The sequence below is a fragment of the Narcine bancroftii genome, chromosome 6, assembly GCF_036971445.1.
Source record: "Narcine bancroftii isolate sNarBan1 chromosome 6, sNarBan1.hap1, whole genome shotgun sequence".
NCBI classification, from domain to species: domain Eukaryota; kingdom Metazoa; phylum Chordata; class Chondrichthyes; order Torpediniformes; family Narcinidae; genus Narcine; species Narcine bancroftii.
The window spans coordinates 18,686,485-18,706,202 of record NC_091474.1 but is presented as its reverse complement, the minus strand read 5'-3'; the positions used below and the strand labels follow the sequence as shown (position 1 = coordinate 18,706,202).

The 19,718-nt window shown below is 40.1% G+C and overlaps 1 protein-coding gene across 1 annotated transcript in view; it reads right to left on the bottom strand.

Moving 5' to 3' along the window:
• LOC138735780 (eyes absent homolog 1-like) overlaps nucleotides 1–19,718 on the bottom strand; it is a 254,304-nt gene that overhangs the window by 81,992 nt on the left and 152,594 nt on the right. Inside the window, exons 9-10 of the mRNA XM_069884202.1 lie at nucleotides 17,846–17,988; nucleotides 12,635–12,718 (exon numbers count right to left, since the gene is read on the bottom strand). Coding sequence (XP_069740303.1) covers nucleotides 12,635–12,718; nucleotides 17,846–17,988 — 227 coding nt within the window. The remainder of the gene's footprint in view (nucleotides 1–12,634; nucleotides 12,719–17,845; nucleotides 17,989–19,718) is intronic.

The window sequence follows — 19,718 nt, the reverse complement described above, 5'->3', positions numbered from 1 at the left end:
CCCCCCACTGACCACACCAATCCCTAACCTCCTGGTGGTCCTCCTAACTCGCTGATCCAGAGGTTCTGATTTACAAGGTCCAAGCTCCAACTATCCTATCTGACCATGGATGCACTGATTTGCATCCTTTCACACCTTGCTGCAGACTTCATAATTGGCCACAATCCTTCACATGATTATGGGCTGAATTCATCTCGCCTCCAGCAAGATGCCATTTCCTGCATTCCCCAACCTGGCACACTCAAATCCATCTATCCTGCTTGCCCCTCACAGCACAGGCTCCATCAAAGCCACAACCATTGATCAACACGATCCTTCTGAACTCTGGCTGCAGAGCAATCTACCATTCTGACCAACCTTCAATTGAGACATCTTCATTGCCTTGACAAGAAAGGATATTAGCACCCTTCTGCAATCTCTTGGGTGCATTAGAATTCGGTACTTTTCTTTAAAGGTTTATCAAATTCCCTCTTAGAATCATGTTCAATAGATTCTGGTGTTGAATAATTTCAGATTAATAACATTTCATGTGAAAAAATGTAAACTCACACTCTACAGTTCTAGAATTACATCCCTCTTTGCAAACAAGGGGAAATAATCTTTCACTGTTAACTCTTATAATCCTTTCTATAATTTAACACCTGTTTGTTCTCTTTATTTCTCAATGCTGTAGAAATAATTCTATTAATTCAAACTCTTCCTCTACTTATCTTCTGACATTTCTGATGTCGTTCTGTAAAATCAATTTTTCCCTTTTCCTTACACTCCAAATATCTTTACAGCATAATTTAATTGTGACCATGGCAATCTCGCCTGGATTCCCCACCATTTCCTTGCTTTCATATCTAGTATGTTAAATCAGAGTTCAATTCATTCATTTAAGTTCATACTTAAAAAAATCCATCTATACTTTGGCACAAATCTTACCACTCCTCAATTCCATTAAAGATTTTACAGTTTAAGATCCTGGCTCACCCTTTTGCACAAGTGTCCATAGAACAGTGATTTTCATATGTAATGAAAAAAGGGTGAAATTAAGAACAATATTAGCAATCCAGTTAAACATTCTTCTCTGGGTTCATTGTGTCAGTGTAGATTCCTCTTGTGTCATCTTTATCATGAGAATTGAAAGGGTTAAGTCTGTGACTCGTATTAGAAATGCCTTATTAAATTCTGCACTTTAAAAATCCATGGTCTACTGAGCACATTATGTTCTATTTGTTTTCTAGACTAGTTTAAAGGGTTTAGTGGGTTCTATTTCACTTATTTTGCCTGTAAGCCAAGCCAGCATTGGAGTAAGGCATCTGCAGTTCTTTAATGTCCCTGAGTGCACAGCACGCATGACTAACATAGTGTAAATAAACACAGCTGAGCCAGGCAGAAATTGGAAGGTTTTCTCATTAGAAAAATAAAATAAACAGATGCGGTTAAGCGCTCTGTCTAAAGTGTTTGTCCAAAGAATGGAGATCTCTCAGAAGTTTGAGCACAAAGGTGACAGGGCCAAGTCTCGTGTAAAAGGAATGGAATCTGCACGGTCCTTTTAACTAATAGTCCTTGGGGAAGCCTGTTGATTTTAACCTTAAAGGAGTGTTACGTCTTGGGATTTTGGCAGCTTTTCTTTTGGTTCTTCAATAACAAACTTGGGACACTGGTTTTGTGTTTCACAAGAAGTAGAATTTATTGAAGTTGCCCATTGCTGATACTGGGCCAAGAAATACCTAATTCAGCCAATCTGGCTCAAATGGAGCTGTTTTTATAACACAATGGAGACCATGAGGCTCTGTACAAAACACAAGGTAATTCAACAAACAGTGATCCCTTGATCACTGAAACAATCTTACAACCGTTCATGGCATCCTCTTACTGTTACATGACTGTACTAACCACATATTAAAGCAAGACATTATGATGTTTTACATTTTAAACTCCCGTGAAAACACCAGAACAATGCTAGAAAAAGGATTATTTTGGTGTTGCAAATGCTTTTTTGACAAATGCTGGGATTGTGTCAGGAAGTACATTCCAATGGGTTATGCCCGTTCCCTCTTTTAAATTTTAAAAAATTAGACATTCAGCACGGTAACAGGCCATCTCCGCCCATGTGTCCATGCCACCCAATTAACACTGCATTAACCTACACTCCAAGTATGTTTTGAATGGTGGAAGGAAACCAGAGACTCTGGAGAAGACCCACGCAGACATGGGGTGAACGTACAAACTTCTTACAGACAGCACGAGATTAGAACCCAAGCCAGGTCCTGATTGCTGAAGCTGTAAAGGCGTTGTGCTAACTGCTACGCCAACTGTGCTGCCCTTAAATCTAGACTTCATCTGAGATATTGGTAAAGCAAAGCTGGGAAGTTGAGCAACAATATTCATCAGTACTAAAACAAAACAGAAGTGCCAAATATGACAGTTATGGGATGTAATATTACACATACATAGATTGTGAGCAGATGGGGAATAGAGTTCAGTTCAGACCCATGCTGTTGAATGAGTGAGGAGAACATCAGTAGCAGGATGAAACTGACACCCCACCCCCCCCCCCCCCCTCCCATCTCCAATCCACCAGGAGAGAGTTTGCAACTCACTTTGGGTCATAGTCTGTAGCTTAGGAACTACTGCTTTATATGATTCTCCCTTTCCTTTAGAGCATAAGAACAAAAGAAATTGGAGCAGAAGTCAGCCACCTGGCCTGCCAAGCCTGCTTTGCCTTTCAATAAGATCATGGCTGATCTGGCCACAGACTCAGCTGCTTTCCCCCCACTACCTTTAATTTCCCTGGAACAAATCCATTTAACTTTGTCTTAATTATATTCAATGAGACACCCTTGACTGCTTCCTTGGACAGAGAATTCCACAGCTTCACCATTCTCTGAAAAAAGTAGTTCTTTCTCATTTCAGTCCTATATCTACTCCCCTGAATCTTGAGGCTATGTCCCCAAGTTCTAGTTTTTCATATCCATGCATCTTATCCCAAGGGAGGTCATTGCTGCTCAGCAATTCGGCTGGGGATTGCACATTCTCACGTCAATGTCAAAAGCCTCCCACCACCACCACCCCTCCCCCCCCCCCCCCCACCTCACCCACAGCCCTCCTTGTCCATTCGAGAACCTGTAATGAATTTCTCTGGGGTGGTGAGGGGAAGGAATGAAGGGAGGAGGATGGAGTGAGTGTGAGAAGGTTAGTTGGAAGAAGATCAGAGGACAGAGGAGGTTAAGGGATGAGAGTCTGAAAAAAGGGTACTTGGTGTAGATTTTCCAGCATCACTTTTGTAGGACTGCTCTGCACTTGGACAGCTGGATTGCAGCATCATTCCTTAAATTAAAACATGTTCAGACCTGATTCAGGGGCAAATGAAGTGGAATTGATGTTACACTTTTTAAGTTAGCAGTTTAAATAGGGCATTGAGGAGTAAATCTCCCTTTGCATCCCACTTGCTGTATCTCCATTCTGAGTCCCAAGAGGATAAAAGCACCCGAGTTTCATTTCACTGCTACAGTTTAAAGTGTAAATATTGTTAATTGTCAGTAAATCAAATGTTTATAAATGGATCTCAGAATGGGAGAGGCCATCATACCTGAGCTTTGTGTCCAATGCATGAAATTCATTGGAAGTTGCAAATTAATATTGAAACTTAATGTTATCAATAATTTATTGAGGCTCCAAGATTCAGCAATAGCATTTCCAATGTCATGGCCGATGTATCTAAAAATGTTTCAATAAATCATCTACTTTCTTCATAAACTTTTTTTATATTCAATGTTTCTGTCATGCCTCCTGTCAATCACACATGATAATGACACCATCCTGCATCCTGAAATCTGAATCAGAATTTGTCATGAACTTGTCATGAAATTCATTGTTCATATCAGGAAATTCTGATTCTGATTCCAGCGTGCAGGATGGTGCCATTATCATGTGATTGACAAGACACATCAGAATTAAAGAAACATTGAGAAAAATAAACAAGTTTATGAATATAGTAGTTGCTTTTTCTTAATTGATTGTTATTAACTTCAGTGGAAGTAAACAAAGACATTGGATAAACATCAGGGGTTTGGATGTCAAATAGGGTTTTGTGGAATTCTTTACAGAATTCATTATGCACATTGATATACCATATTCGAATTAATTTGGTATAATAACAAACAAAAAAACAGGATCATTGAACTACAGTGACCAGGTTCCAGTAGGCTAAAGTTTCTTTAATTCTACTCTACTCTGCTCTACTCGTTGTACACCCACGACTGTGCGGCCAGGCACAATACCAATGACATCTACAAGTTTGCCGATGGCGCCACATTTGTCAGCACAATCGCAAACAGCAATGAGGAAGCGTACAGGAGGGAGATAAATCAGCTCGTTGAATGGTAAAATGACAACAACCTTGCACTCAACGTCAGCAAAACCAAGGAGATGATTGTGGACTTCAGGAGGAAGTCAGTGAAAACTATAGTAGTGGAGAGGGTCAAGAACTTCAAATTCCTTGGTGTCAAGATCTCTGAGATCTGTCCTGGAGCCTTCACTTTGATGTAGTCACAAAGAAGGCTCACCTACTTTGTGAGGTGTCTGAGGAGATTCAGTATGTCACCGAAGACTCTTGTAAACCTATACAAGTGTACTGTGGAGAGCTTTCTGGCTGGTTGCATCAATGCCTGGTATGAAGGCGCCAACTGTCAGGACAAAAATATACTCCAGGAGGTTGTTAACTTGACCTGTGACATCACAGACACCAGACTTTACTCCATCAAGGACATCTACATGAGGTGGTGTCTTAAAAAAGCAGCCTCCATCCTCAAAGACCCCACTCTGCATGCCATGCCCTCTTCACTCTGCTACCATCAGGGAAAAGGTGCAGGAACCTAAAGATGAACACTCATTAGTACAAGGACAGCTTCTTCCCCACTGCCATCAGATTTCTGAATAATCAATGAACCAAAGACACGGCCTGACAAAGTCCTCAACGGTGGAACAGGCAGATGAAGTCACTTCGAACTCAACGGCTGTGAAGGCGGACGAAGGCTGCAGCAAATCCATCAGCTCCAATCGTCATGGTTTCCATGCCAATGGAACGAGTTGGTTGATTTGTGAAGTATCGTGTGCTTCTTGGAGTGCAACATCAAGTACACGTTAAACAAATACACACACAGGCATCTTTGGTCTGAGGATCAACGGAACGAAAGCCATCATCCTTGATCTCGAGGAAGAGCCACGACTTTTTGTGTACCATTTTTGTTATTAATATTTTGGGTTTTTTTTAAATAGTAATGTCATAAGATGGTTATAACATGTATGTTTTCTCTGTGACGCTGCCGCAAAACACCAAATTTCATGACTTGTTCATGACAATAAATTCGGATTCTGAACATTGGGACCAAGAATGCATTTCACAATCTGACACTGGAGCAAACAACTGGGTAGTGTGGTTTTGATAGTACATCGTCACATTTATACAATATCAGCAAATTGGCTCAGATTTTGATTAGCAAAATCCTCCTTACTCTAGACACCATAACCCTCTAAAGTGCCTTCTCATGAGTACGTCCAAATAATTTTGAAGGCCATCTCTGTGATGTATTGTAGGATGATAGTCACGTTTCTGGAATTGTAACCTAGAGACTTGGACATGTTCAAATCCCATTTTAGTCACTACAGTATTCGAATTCAATTAATTAAATAAAAATCTGCATTGAGAACTTGAATTACTAATGCTGAGCAGGTCGCCATTGCTTTGCTCTGGAAGTCTGAAGTCCTTAAGCAAAGGAATTCCTTCACCATTACCAATGTGTATCTGTTCCAGATTGATGGCAATGTGATTAACCCAGAACTGTCTTCAGGATGGCTCTCTTCAGGATGGCTCAACAAAACAATGTCCAGTGATTCCTAGTTTTTCTCTCTCTCTCTCTATATCATCTATATCTATCTATCTATATCTATAGATATAGATATATATATATATATTTCTTCTTCTTTGGCTTGGCTTCGCGGACGAAGATTTATGGAGGGGTATGTCCAAGTCTGCTGCAGGCTCGTTGGTGACTGACAAGTCCGATGCAGGACAGGCAGGCACGGTTGCAGCAGTTGCAAGGGAAAATTGGTTGGTTGAATACACATTTATATATAAAAATTAAATTCTTGACACCAAAAACTGCTTTTCACCAAGTGTGGCAAAAGAAGAACAAAAGCTCTCCGGGAGTGCTGGTTGTCCATTGGGGTGGTCCCACATGGAAAATACCAGTGGTCAAGGTTGATAGAATCATACTACCAAGAGTTTATTTTCAGTTATAGACGTTGAAATGTTTGTGCTGCGTATAACCTGCCTCCAACACTTGTGCATTGTGCTTGCCTTGTGAATACACCGCCTATGAATGTGCAGCCCCTGTCATTCCTGGGTTCTGTGACCCTGAAGTGAGCTCGAACTAACCACAAGGTCTCTCGATGACATGTACTGAGGCCCTGCCTACTGCACCACACTGATGGCCTAGGGAACCATGTGCCATCGAAAGCCAATACTTTAAGAAATTGGCATTGATATCAATATTTAAAACAGACACCTACATAAAACTTAAATTAAAAAGAATACATTTATTTTAAAACAAATGAGAGTACTGTTTAATACACAAAAGTGCTGGAAAAACTAAATAGATCATGCAGCGTTCTTTATGGCAGACATACATAACCAACCGGTATCACCTACGGCTCCTAGAATGCTTCCACCAGCGTTGTCTCCGCTCCATCCTCAACATCCATTGGAGTGCTTTCATCCCTAACGTCGAAGTACTCGAGATGGCAGAGGTCGACAGCATCGAGTCCACGCTGCTGAAGATCCAGCTGCGCTGGGTGGGTCACGTCTCCAGAATGGAGGACCATCGCCTTCCCAAGATCGTGTTATATGGCGAGCTCTCCACTGGCCACCGTGACAGAGGTGCACCAAAGAAAAGGTACAAGGACTGCCTAAAAATATCTCTTGGTGCCTGCCACATTGACCACCACCAGTGGGCTGATCTCGCCTCAAACCGTGCATCTTGGCGCCTCACAGTTTGGCGGGCAGAAACCTCCTTTGAAGAAGACCGCAGAGCCCACCTCACTGACAAAAGACAAAGGAGGAAAAACCCAACACCCAAACCCAACCAACCAATTTTCCCCTGCAACCGTGTCTGCCTGTCCCGCATCGGACTTGTCAGTCACAAACAAGCCTGCAGCTGACGTGGACTTTTTACCCCCTCCATAAATCTTCGTCCGCGAAGCCAAGCCAAAGAAAGAAACATAACCAACTAAGACTGCGTGATCTACTGAGTTTCTCCAGAACTTTGATGTATTGAACTACAATCTTGGCCTCTACAGATTTTCTTCTTTAACTGAGAGGACTGCTAATTATTTAAAAATATAAATATATAGTGAAATAAGTAAAAGTCTCAGCAAAATAGTTTTAATGAAGGTCAACTACCCACTTGAAATACCAAACTATGCGCAGTGTCAGAAACAGGCTCGTGCCTGGCTACTCAATTCAATAAACTTGCAAAACACCATTGCATCCAGGGGTGGCAACGTGAGATGCACCTGGACCTCAGCCCTGCAGAACAAGTCCAGTATATGTTGATATGCACCTCACAGGTTAGTTAGCAGTTCCCAACAGACCCACTGGCCAGGCCGTCAGCACTGTTCAAATTGTTGTCTTGTTAAATCCCTTGTCACTCAAGAACTTTCTAAATATTCACTTTTGCGTTCTCTCTGTAGTTTAAATGAACTTTTTTTAAAATTTCCCCCTTCTTAAGCGAATGCAGCCAAAAACTTTGGAAACTTGTCTAAAATACCTTCTGAAAGTGGCACAGTGCATTGTTGTATTCAAGTACTGTTATTTATAGCTCAATAGATTATTATTGGTTTCCCATTGAACTTAAACCCCAGAACTAAATTTAAAAAGTGTGTTCCTGAGGATTATCCTGGAATTTGGTTTAAGTGGTAAGTGCTCAACATATTGAGTTCTGAAACTGCATGACCCTCAGAAGGAAATCCAACTTCCCCAAAGTACTGCAGCTCAGAGAGTTAATGTAATAGCGGTCACAGCCTATATCCGTTCACATCGACTTAGATCTCTCAGAATACTTCCTAAGCCAGACTCCTGCTGTTCTTGCCTCCTGACTCAGGACAATATCACAATGAAAGGTTTCCCCACCATCCCCAACCCCTCCAGAGTTATTAATTTACAGTCAACAGCGGAACTATTCCAGGGAATGATGTACGGATGTAGTCATGATGTCACCAGCCACTTAGTCTCATGGCAACTTCTGTACAGTATAATTCTTCAGTTCTTTTCTTTGTTCAGAAGCTACTTGACAAAATCCAATAGAGAATTGCTCATCAAACAAATGTGAAATAAACCTACTTCCTTTTTGCCAAACATAATGCAGCAAATTCCTATCAGGGGAATGAGTAGATAGTTGTAACGTTTTTTGTACAGCATTATTAGCAATATAACAGCCTTTCATATTGAAATAATAACTCCAGAATCAAGAAATCAGTTTCTCTGTAATGCTAAAAAGTTGCTCTTATTTCTATTCTGAGAAAATGCTGCCATAAACTAGTTTCATTCCCTGACTTTTTTTTAAGAAACAAAAAATGTCCTTGAGAGCTTGTAAACCAATGCCAGCATCGGGTATTCCCAGGTCAGGGATAGCTGCAGGGCAAAGTGAAGGAGTCTTTGATCTCATTAGTCTGGCCTAGTTCTAAATCCAGAGTCTAGAGCAGTGGCTTTCAAACTGCCCCCCTAGACTCACATTCCACCTTAAGCCATCCCTATCAATAAGGGATGGTTTAAGGTGGTATGTAAGTGGGGGGAACAAAAAGGGGTTGAGAACCACTGCTCTTGACCCCAATTGTTACTGAAATATTTTGCTTGAGCAAATTTCTCATTGGCCATTTCCTTTGGAGTTATGAAACCGTGCACATAATGAGTCAATGAGGTGCAATTAAAATAGTGATTTTCCAACTTTTTCTTTCCACTCACATTCCACCTTTTAAGCAATTCCTTACTAATCACGGAGCACTTATGGCATAATGATTGCTTAAGGTGGAATGTGAGTTTAGGTGGGCAGTTTGAAAACCACTGGTCTTGAGCTATTAATGGTCTCGAAAGCCAATGACCATGTGCCAAATAAAAATTCACAAGCAGAATCTCAGGTCAAATTTGCACAAGCTTTTCACAAAATACCTTAAAATGAGAGACACAAGAATCTACAGATGCTGGAATCTGAAGCAAGAAACAATTTGCTGGAGGAACTCACTGGGTTGAGCAGCATTAGTGCAAAGTTGCTGGATCTGTTGAGTTCCTCCAGCAGATTGATTTTTCACCTTAACGCTAGCTTTAGCTCCTCATGTTCAACTGGGGCTTAAGTTTTCACCACCCCACCCCCTTATTTTTACTTCCTCTGCTTTTCCCAATCTGGGAATTGGATACCAGGATATTTTAAATTTAGAATACAGGTTTAAACACTGCAAGGATTATATAGGATTCATAGGATTATGTATTATTCTCACCAAAAACTGCTTCATGGATCCAATTTCCAGCTCATGCGTGGTGACGTGGGTCCAATTATTAGGCCCCAAAAGAATAGGGTATTCTGTTGAGTCACATGTCTAAATTTGGGCATCAGACATCTGGTGAGCTCCAGACCCCAGATACCCAGCACATCACCTACGACAGCCCAATATTGGGGATAACTATATCTGCAGGAGGTGCACTCTGGTAGGTCAGGGGATGAAGGCATACAATATGGCAGCTGATGCAAACTGGCAATGGTTTTCAGGAGCTCTTTGGACATTCCTGCTGCCACTGGCTATATATGAAGGGAATTAATGAGAAGAAAGCATAAACATGGAGGTGAGACCACAGCAAGTGTGAGGAAACCAGAGAAGGCACAGGAGAATATTTGATCTTGATTTTCAGTTTAAATATTGGTCATCAACCACTTCAATTCTGCGCCCCACTTATGTGCTCAGGTCTGTCCATAGCCTCATGTACCATCCCATCAAGACCACCCATAAATTGGAGGAACCACCTTTGATTTTCCCTCTGGGCACTCTCCAACCAGATGGCAATAATATCAACTTCTCCAGTTTCTGCTGGCTTACTCTCCATTCTCCCTCCCTCCCTTCCTTCCTTTTCCCTTTGTCTCCTTTCCTCCAGCTCTCCACCCCCTTTTCTCTCCATTCACAGGGCCAACCCCCACTCCCCCTGCTTGCTGGTGTGCCCTCCCTCTCTTATTCATCTACCACCTCCTGCCTGTGGGACAATACTCCTCCCCTTGCCCCTCCTCTCCACAATTTTGTTCAAGCTCCTGCCCACATTTTGTCCACATCTTGATGAAGGGCTCAAGTCCAAAACGTTTGTGATGTATCTTTACTTTTGCTACATAAAGTACATTATTTGACCTGCTGAGTTTCTCCAACATTGTGATTTTACCTTTACATGGCTTAAGAACCTTCACTTGAGGGATTTTAAGAAGACAATATCAGTAAAGTGAACACATGGATTACTGGTTTATGGTAAAAACACACTACAGAGGCTGGCTGGAGGAACTCAGCTGGTCTCGCAGCATCCATAGGAGGTAAAGATATATTACCAACTTTCCCTCAGCTCTCCTTCAAGGAGGGATTTTCCTGCTCTACTGGTTTATGATGACAACTTTTAATAAAAATTGTACTATCTTATCCTTTAATCCTTCCTTTCACCAAGCTTCATATAGTATAGTTGATACCTGAAACTTGTATGGACCATGATAGGATCAGGAATTGTAGGTTCTATGCATTCTTAGACTGGCACCAACAAACTTCTTGGGGCTTTCCTAACTTAGTATTAGGTTGATCATTTGAGTATCTCAATCAATGCCCTGTTTAAGTTGAATGCAGAGATATGTAAACAATGCATGGTGTGGGTATTTTAGGCACCACAATTTTTCTCTCAATATATTTAATTAAAACATGCTTTGTTGAGATGAGAAAAAAGGACTCTAAATCCATGATATCAAATATTGTTGGGAGAACGTTGATCTTTTGGAAATGCTACAAGAGGCAGCAATTGGTGAAGGGATTCATGATGTAAGATTAGTGACAGGGGTAGGCAGAAACATTCCTAAGGTTATATCCACAGTTTAAGAAGAATGTATATAGACATTGGAATTTGAAGTAGGATTGTCAACACTGTATTCCAAAGAGAAAGGTTGGGTTTTGATGTGGGGACAAATTACTATTTGGTGGGATTAGCAGGAGAGGCGACAACATTCCCCTGCTTCACAGAAGATCTGGGATCTGGGATCAACACATGCTCAATGTGCCAAAGTGCCATAAGTAAATTTAATGATATTAAAAATGTAAAAGAAAGGAAAAGATTAATATAGCAGCAGCCAGTTAACAATTCAATAATTCCTGAAATCTGACTTTTTGATGGCAAAGCGTATAATGTTATATTCTGATACATACTCATCAGATACACATCAGGCTGTATAGATAAAAAGAGATGGCCTTTACTAAATCTTACTCTGAGGGTGAACACACCCCACTCTGCTTGATCAGAAGGCTGAAAACACATCCGTTCCATCTATCCTCAAAACCTAATATTATTCACTATTAATTTGGGATCCCATAAGTTCAAGAAATGACTGTGTCTCCAATGAGAGTAAAATCTGTACCACAGTGATTTATGGGAACAGTTTTTCTGGATTCCTAGGAATCCTAATGAGCAGTATGTAAAATAAAGCTTTGTGTTTATCATGTGCTATTCTTAAATCAAGATGTTTCAAAGAAGTTGATAGCTAATCAAAACATTTGAAGTATGTAACAATGAGGGGAAGGTGAAGGTTGATATTGAATAAGAGTAATTCCTTAAGGACGCAAGTTTGACTTATCTGTCCAATGGTTTTAGTGCAATAAGCATCTGCATCAGCTCTGCACAGGCCTATCAAGGGGTCATATATAATTCCCATTAGAAGAGCTCCCCATAATATGGTGGAGAGGATGACCAAAAATCTCTTGTCACTTTGTACCTTTTTGCAATGTCTATAGATGAGATGTTCTCAGTGACTCACCTAATGCTTTAGAACTACAGCAAAATGTATGGCCCACATGAAGCACACATTACCACAACACAGGACTGGGCTCTGCTTAACAAACTTACTTTCCCATATGGCATGGATGAACATAAAACTTTACAATGAAAGCACAAGACCTCTTGCTAGAATGTTAATGCCATTTTAAAAGGGAGTCTTCAAGCACCTGATTTTTCTATTTTCTCTACATCTGGTAACGGAAGGCCCATTATCCTGGATACTCTATGTTTTATTTTTATAATCCCCTGTAAAAGCAGTTGCCTTCTAAATTCCAAAGACACAGTCTCTTAAGCAGCAAAGGAAGTTAAATGTACAGGCCAACAGTAGTAACATTATTTGCAATGGAATTTTTTTCATAGCACACAGGCATTGTCTTAATCAATTGTCTTAATATTATCCTAGTCCTCAAGTGGTTAATTAGAGCCTCGATATAACACATGAAAAGGTGCTTCAATGATTCATTTTGTAAATAAATACACACACACACCCTTCTTTATCTTCAGAGGGGTTCTGAGTAAAGGTCCTACCTTTCCATATCGGGTGGCGAATGTCCCCGTGAGTAATGAATGGAAAACAATGATGGTTTCATCCAAATCCCACACAAAAACCCGCTGCAAAGAAAAGAACCAAGTAAAGAGATTAGCTCCAGCAATAGCAGAACATTGTTAGCCCGTGAACGTGCGTATTTAGGGTTGTATCAGAATCTGGCATGATCACAGTCAATTTCTCAGACTTGTTGCTTGCCTTCAGGGACAAATACAATCAACTGTCTGTGTGATCTATCCCTCCCATCACCCCAGGAGGGGTAGATGAATCAGAACTGGAATCAATCAATATTCAATGCCAATATGAACAGAGCAGTTGAATATTTCAGGAAGTATTTTCTAAGGTTTTATTATAGCGTGTTGAGGCAGATCACATGTTAAATTAACAAAAGCTGTTCCTTTTCAGTTTTCAAAGAAAAATGAATGGAATCTCAGAATATTACACCCAAACCACTGGTAAAATTGTACTGCTTTGTTTCATAAAAATAGAATTTGACTCATTCGGAAACCGTCAAGCAGTAGTCTTAATTGTAAACAGATAGAATCCTGGAATTCAGTCCCCAAAGCACCTGTAAGAATCATGGAATCCTGTGCAATAAAACCAGTATTTGACTTATTTCATTTACTGCCAAACATAGCTCTGTGCAAGTAAACTATGCCAGCGATATATTGTAGAATTGCGATATATCAAAAGGGCAGAATGGTTCAAACAGTATATAGAGTAAACCCCCAGTTATCCAGAATTTAAACAACTGACAGAAAAAAAACAACGCAGAAAATAAATAGGTTAAAAATACTGAAGTTTGAAATTGATGCACCTCGTCATTAGTTCGTCAATCCATGTAACTCGCAATCTCAAGCAACTAGAAAATTCACTTATCCAACATCTACCAGAGATTTTACTGTAAATAACTGTGGTGATTAAAAGCATCTCTGATTCCAGCCAGTCCAGGCCCCAGGTTCATACACAAACAAGACTGTTAGTCTGTATCTATCCTATTCAGCAATACATGGACTTAATCCAACTTTCTTACTCAAAGCACATTAACATTTATATATTACCTTTTGAAATCTTGACATGGCCAAAAAAAACATTTTATGCAGAGAAAAATCAATTCTGAAGAGTGGCCACAGTTGGAGCTAAACACTGTGTTATTTTGAGCTCAGAACGATTCAATAAAAATCAAAAAATGGATAACCACTTAATTCTTCCTGGGTTAAAGGATGAATGATAACATGCTCACTTTGAACAATCCCTCCTGGATAACTCACCTCTTTGTGTACATCTCAATCTAATTTCAATGTAAAATAAAATATTACTGAAGATTGAGGAACTATTATAGAACATAGAACACTTCGGCCCTCAATGTTGTGCTGACTGTGGTATTTTCCATTCCTGCTCCTTCATACCCTAAACTGAAATGCAGATAAGTGCAGTGGCATCCAAAGACATACCGTGCACAACTGGATACTGTTCTCAATTGTGTTGTGGTCTGCTCACACAAAATCAAATTTTGAAGTGGCTATGGAAACTACTTCAGGGTGTCTTAAAGGGCATCACTCTGAGCAGGACCCAGGGTGATGCTTGGAAGTTGACTCAAGGAGATTCTCTTCAAGCAATTCTCTGATCTGCTTCTCCTTCAGGTCCCTCACAATCCATCAAAGGTAGGGAACTTTTCCTGTTCTAAAGCATTTGGTGATCATCCAAAACCCCACCACCATCCCACCACACCTGTCCTTGACCAATTACACCCCACCAATTGATTTGACCAACTAAAACCCACACTGTCCCTCACTGCATCCCCTCAGCCAATCCCCATCCACCACTCCCTATTCCAAGTCCCGCAACTCCCAGCTCTTTAGCTCATTTCATTTTTGTGCACCCTATGTTGCATTGATTTAAATGATTATAATATTTTATTTGAAGCTCAATCTCTTTGGTTGAATTGGAGTTCCTGTTCTGCACCTCTCCCTCCTTTGTTCAGGTCTGTGTGCATTCTCTAAGTTGCACACATAAGCCCCTTTCACACTGCCGATTCCATGGGGGTTAACCAGCTAATTTAGCGTGTCCGTTCCCAGTTATTACATGGTGTGAAACATCCCATCCTGGCAGCATGAGTTAAATTCAACTGGGCTCTGACACTTGGTGGGATCAAGTGTCAGAGCCCAGCCGAGTTAACTCACTAATCACCTTCTGGTGGTGTGAAAGCACCCCTTTCACACTGCCAACCCCCCTATGAAGTGGGTAAACTTACAGGGCATGCTACACCTCATGAGCCTTTCCCACTACACCATGATTTATCGGTAAATTGACAACCCGGCATTTTAAGGGGGGGGGGGGGGTCCTGTCTCCAGCGGTGACAATGCAAGACCAAGTTGTGCTTTCACATCGCCAGAAGGCAATTAGTGAGTTAACTCGGCCAGGCTCTGACATTGCCCCCAGCAAGTGTCAGAACCCAGTTGAATTGAACTCACCCTGCCAGATTGGGACATTTCACACCGCGTGAATACTGGGAATGGACCTGCTACATTAGTCAGCCAACCCATACGGAATCGGCACTGTGAAAGCGATAAAGTTTACCATCTATATAAAGAGTTTCTGCCCTTCAAAAATGCACTTTTAAAAAAACTTTCTGATCTTTGCAATGCTGTAAAATTGATAACTTTGATACCACCTTGCATCTCTTCAGATTCCAATGGAATGATCCGTGGATCATTAATCAGTATTAGCTGTTTTAGAGTACTATCCAATGTCAAAAATATTCCATTAGATTTTTAATACTCCCCTGAAAATGTAAAGAGTATTACTGGAGTCTCCCTCCCCTCCATCGACAGGATCGATTGGGATCGTTGTCCGAAGACTGTGCACAAAATTATTGAGGACCCCTTCTGCCTTACACACAGCATCTTTCAGCTGCTTCCGATGGGAAAGAGATAAAGAGTATTAGAGCCAGCACCACCAGGCGAAGGAGCAGCACCTTCTCATGAAACAAAATCTATTGATTAATTTGTATATATGAATACTTGTCCTGCATTTGTATTGTTTGTCTCTATTTGTGTTATGTCTGGTTGTGTGTCTGCATGTTTTGCACCGAGAACTAGAGAACTCTGTTTCATTGGGTGGACTTGTGCAATCAGATGATAATAAACTTGACTTAATTCTTCAACCAAAATTCAAATCATTCAACCCTTCAGTGCTCCTTCACATTTGCACTAGAATGTTATCCAAGATTATCCACTCAAGGACAGAGGGTGTAATGTGTGTCAAAAGAACCAAAGACTTGTTGATCCAAACCAAGGCTTTTATTAACTAAAAGACTGGAGCGTATCACAGGTAGGTCGACCAGTCCAGAATGACCTGGTCTGGCTAGGACCAATCCTTTAAGACCTACCAGTAGGTGTGGCTACACTCTCAGCCAATCACAGTCATCCTACATGACCATCTGTACATATACATCTGTATAGAATCTGTACTATCACAGAGGGGACATGTGAACTCTCAGGTTTGACCATCTGAGTTAAGTGGGCAGACACTTAGCCCGCTCAACAAAGCAGGAGAGATGCAGACCAGGAACTCAGATTCAACCAAAGAGACCAAGCTGTAACCAGAATATTATAATAATTTAAATCAATGAAGCTCTGCTTTACCTTGCCTTCCAACTTGTTCTTGATTAAATAAAAAAAAGTTTTTGAATAGCTTTAGGTGAAATTAAAAATGAAGCAACAAGCTCTTTGCTTCAAGAAACAAATCCAATGATTTCATAATTACAACAAAATCTAACAAATTTCTGTTTAAAATCACACTATATGGACCTTATTATCAAATACTGGAACAATGACCCTGTGGCAAAAATCACTTTCCATTTACTTTACTCAAACTTATATGAATTCTAGTTGTACTTGACTTGAAAATAAAAGTTTACAAAACTAAGTATAAAGGAGAGAAGAAACAAAAAGGTATAACAAAGCAATGCATTGAAATTATATCACTAAAACATGCACTGAGGTGATGGTATCTTCTCTGAACATATTAAGAAACAATACATATTTCTTACTGAAAAATTATTACCATGTATTTTTTGAGGAATTTGTCATTTAGGATATTAAAAAGTGCACCCCAGGTCATGTTAAAGATGACACCCTTGGAGCTTTATAAGAGGATATTATAGAGTCATTGGAATTTAAGACACAGGAGCAGGAATAGGCTATTCAGCACATTGAGTCTGCCGCAGCATTTAATCATGACTTTAAAGAATTTCCCCACTGCCCGGCCTTCTCCCCATCAACTTTGATGCCCCGGCTAATCAAGAACCCATCTATCTCTGCCTTAAATACATCAATAACTTGGCCTGTGGCAAAAAATTCCATAGATTTACCACCGTCTGGCTGAAAAATATTCTCTGCATCTCCCTTTCAAGTGAACACCCTTCAATCTTGAAGTTGTGCCCTCTTGTCCTTGACTCTCTCACCATGGGAAACAACCTTTCTACATGCCTTATTTTTGGCCTAGGAGACCTGAAAGAGAACTATTTCTCTCCAGATGCTGCAAACTTCCTGAGTATTTCAATAACTCTATTTTATTTCCAGCATCAGCAGTTTTATTTCTTCCAACCTACTAGGGATTAGGACCCAACTGTTATGATCAGCATTAAGAAATTGGCAGGCGTGGTGGAGGGGGAAGGGAACAATGGTAAAGGAGTGGGTGGGCAATGCTTGGCAAAAGGCCAAGGATAATCTAAATTATCTTTCAAAATACAGTAACCTATTAGTCAGAGAAGTGCAGCGGAAAACATCTTAAGAAAATAAAAAAATTAAAGCAGCTTGAAAATCACTTCTAATTGTGGGAAGACCATGAGATTGGCTTCACTGCTTGGCAGTGGTGATCAGAGAGCTCACCCTGGCATGGTTAGGGGAAGGTAGGGGTGGGGGTTGAGATCAACACCTCTAAATGAGTAATGATGCGGTATCTTCACTGTAAAGGCAAATTTATTAGGTATCTAACACGTGTTCAATTATAATTCAGATATACTGTGATTGCAACACTAATTTTGCTACAATAAAACACGATTCCTGAGTTTCGTAATGATTGGAAAGCTGCAATAATTATACCACTGTGAAAGCATCTGTAGCTCAGAATTATAACTGATTTGGAATAGAGTAATGGTTTGGAAAGAATCGACAATCAGTCAATACCTCAATGTCAGTGTCCAGTGGAGGGGAAGGATCGTTGTTCCTTTTTGATCTTCCACGTAACTTTCCATCTGAGCTTCTCCGCTGTCGATCTGAATCCAAATCTTTCACAGGGGTCCTTGGCCGGATGAGAGTACTGTAATCTCCTGGAACAAACAAATACAGACCATTCTGATCAGGTTAAACGCAACCCCTCAGCGTTGCTTTTTCTTTTTTTCAGATAAGAAAGTTGTACTTGCTGTTCAGCAAGAAACAAACTGTCTATAATATGTTCACAATATCTACAGTACCCTCCTCCTGATGTTTAGCATGGGATGCAGCAGTTCAGTTCAGTGCAATTTGCGGCTGATACTATGGTGTCAGCCGCCAATATTTTTTTTGTATTATATTAGCACTTTCTACAAGTCTGTTGGATTCAAGAAAGTGAAAAACAAACTGGCAACAATACAAGAGTGATAATACCACAGAGAAGGCAGGAGGATGGAATGAAAACAATTGCTTATTGCAAAGAGGCTTCTTTGGATTTGACAAAGCCGTTGTGGCTCAATACATGGGCTCTGTGATTTCCCCCCCTCCTCACTGGTTGCAGTTGGTTTCTCTGTTACTAATAGGGGCGATTTTGTAGATCTGAGCAAATAATTCTGAGCTGACATTCCAAATCAGTACTGAGAATTGTATGATTGGTGGAGCTGTTCTTTGGAACTGATGTTTTAGCACGAGACCAATCTGTTCTCTCAGGTGGGTACAAGCTAATTCCATGATACTATTTCAAAAGAGAGCGGACGAGTTATCCCTTGTGTCCTGCTCTATATTTCCTCCTCAATCATCATTGCTCAAACAGATACAGTATCTGGTCATTAATACATTTTTGCTTGTGGAAAGCATACACATATACACACACATACACACAAACACAAATTATAGATATAAATATATATATACACACACACACACACACACATATATTCAGTATATATGTGCGTGTACATTTATACATATGTACATATATGTGTGCATATGTATATATACATATATAGTGTGTGTGTGTATATATATATATATATACACACACACACACATATATATATATCTACACACACACATATATATATATACACACACACACACATATATATATATACACACACACACACATATATATATATACACACACACACGTATATGTGCATATATAAATGTAGAGTTGGTATGTGTGTGTGTGTTGTCTTTATTATATTCCAATTGTGACTATTCAGAAATATTTAATTGCCTGTCAGGAAATTTGTGATGGTTTCAAAGCATTTACCTAAATGAAATAATTATTTTAAATTGAGTTAGCCTGGACTCCTTCCCTTGTCCCATCCTCTCCACTCTACTCCTTCCCAATCCCCATCTTTTTATTCAGATGCCTGCCTGCTTTTTGTTCATACCTTGATGAAGGCCTGAAACATTAGTTACCTTCTACTTCCTAAAGATGCTATGTGTCCTGTTGAGTTTCTCCAGCACTTTTTTATATTTCACTTAAAAATCTTTAAAAAAATAAAGTCTTTCTATTTTTTAAAACAGCTGTTATTCCCACCTCATTGAATGCAAGCACGTTCGCAGATTTGCATTCCAACACCAAAATGTGGCGATGATTGACAGGCAATAAACGACTGGTATTTAATATCATTTATTTCAATGTATTTTTTTTGAGTCATTCAAAATGATCTTGATGTGCCACAAGAATCTCTGAAAGTTGGCAAAACCAATGTACCCTTTGCATAACAGGCTCCCTTCTCATATTTCTCCTTTTTACATTCTAAGCCTTTGGTAAGAAGGCAATTTATAAAGAATTCTATTCAAGACAGACTTTGATTTGTACCAGATTTACACA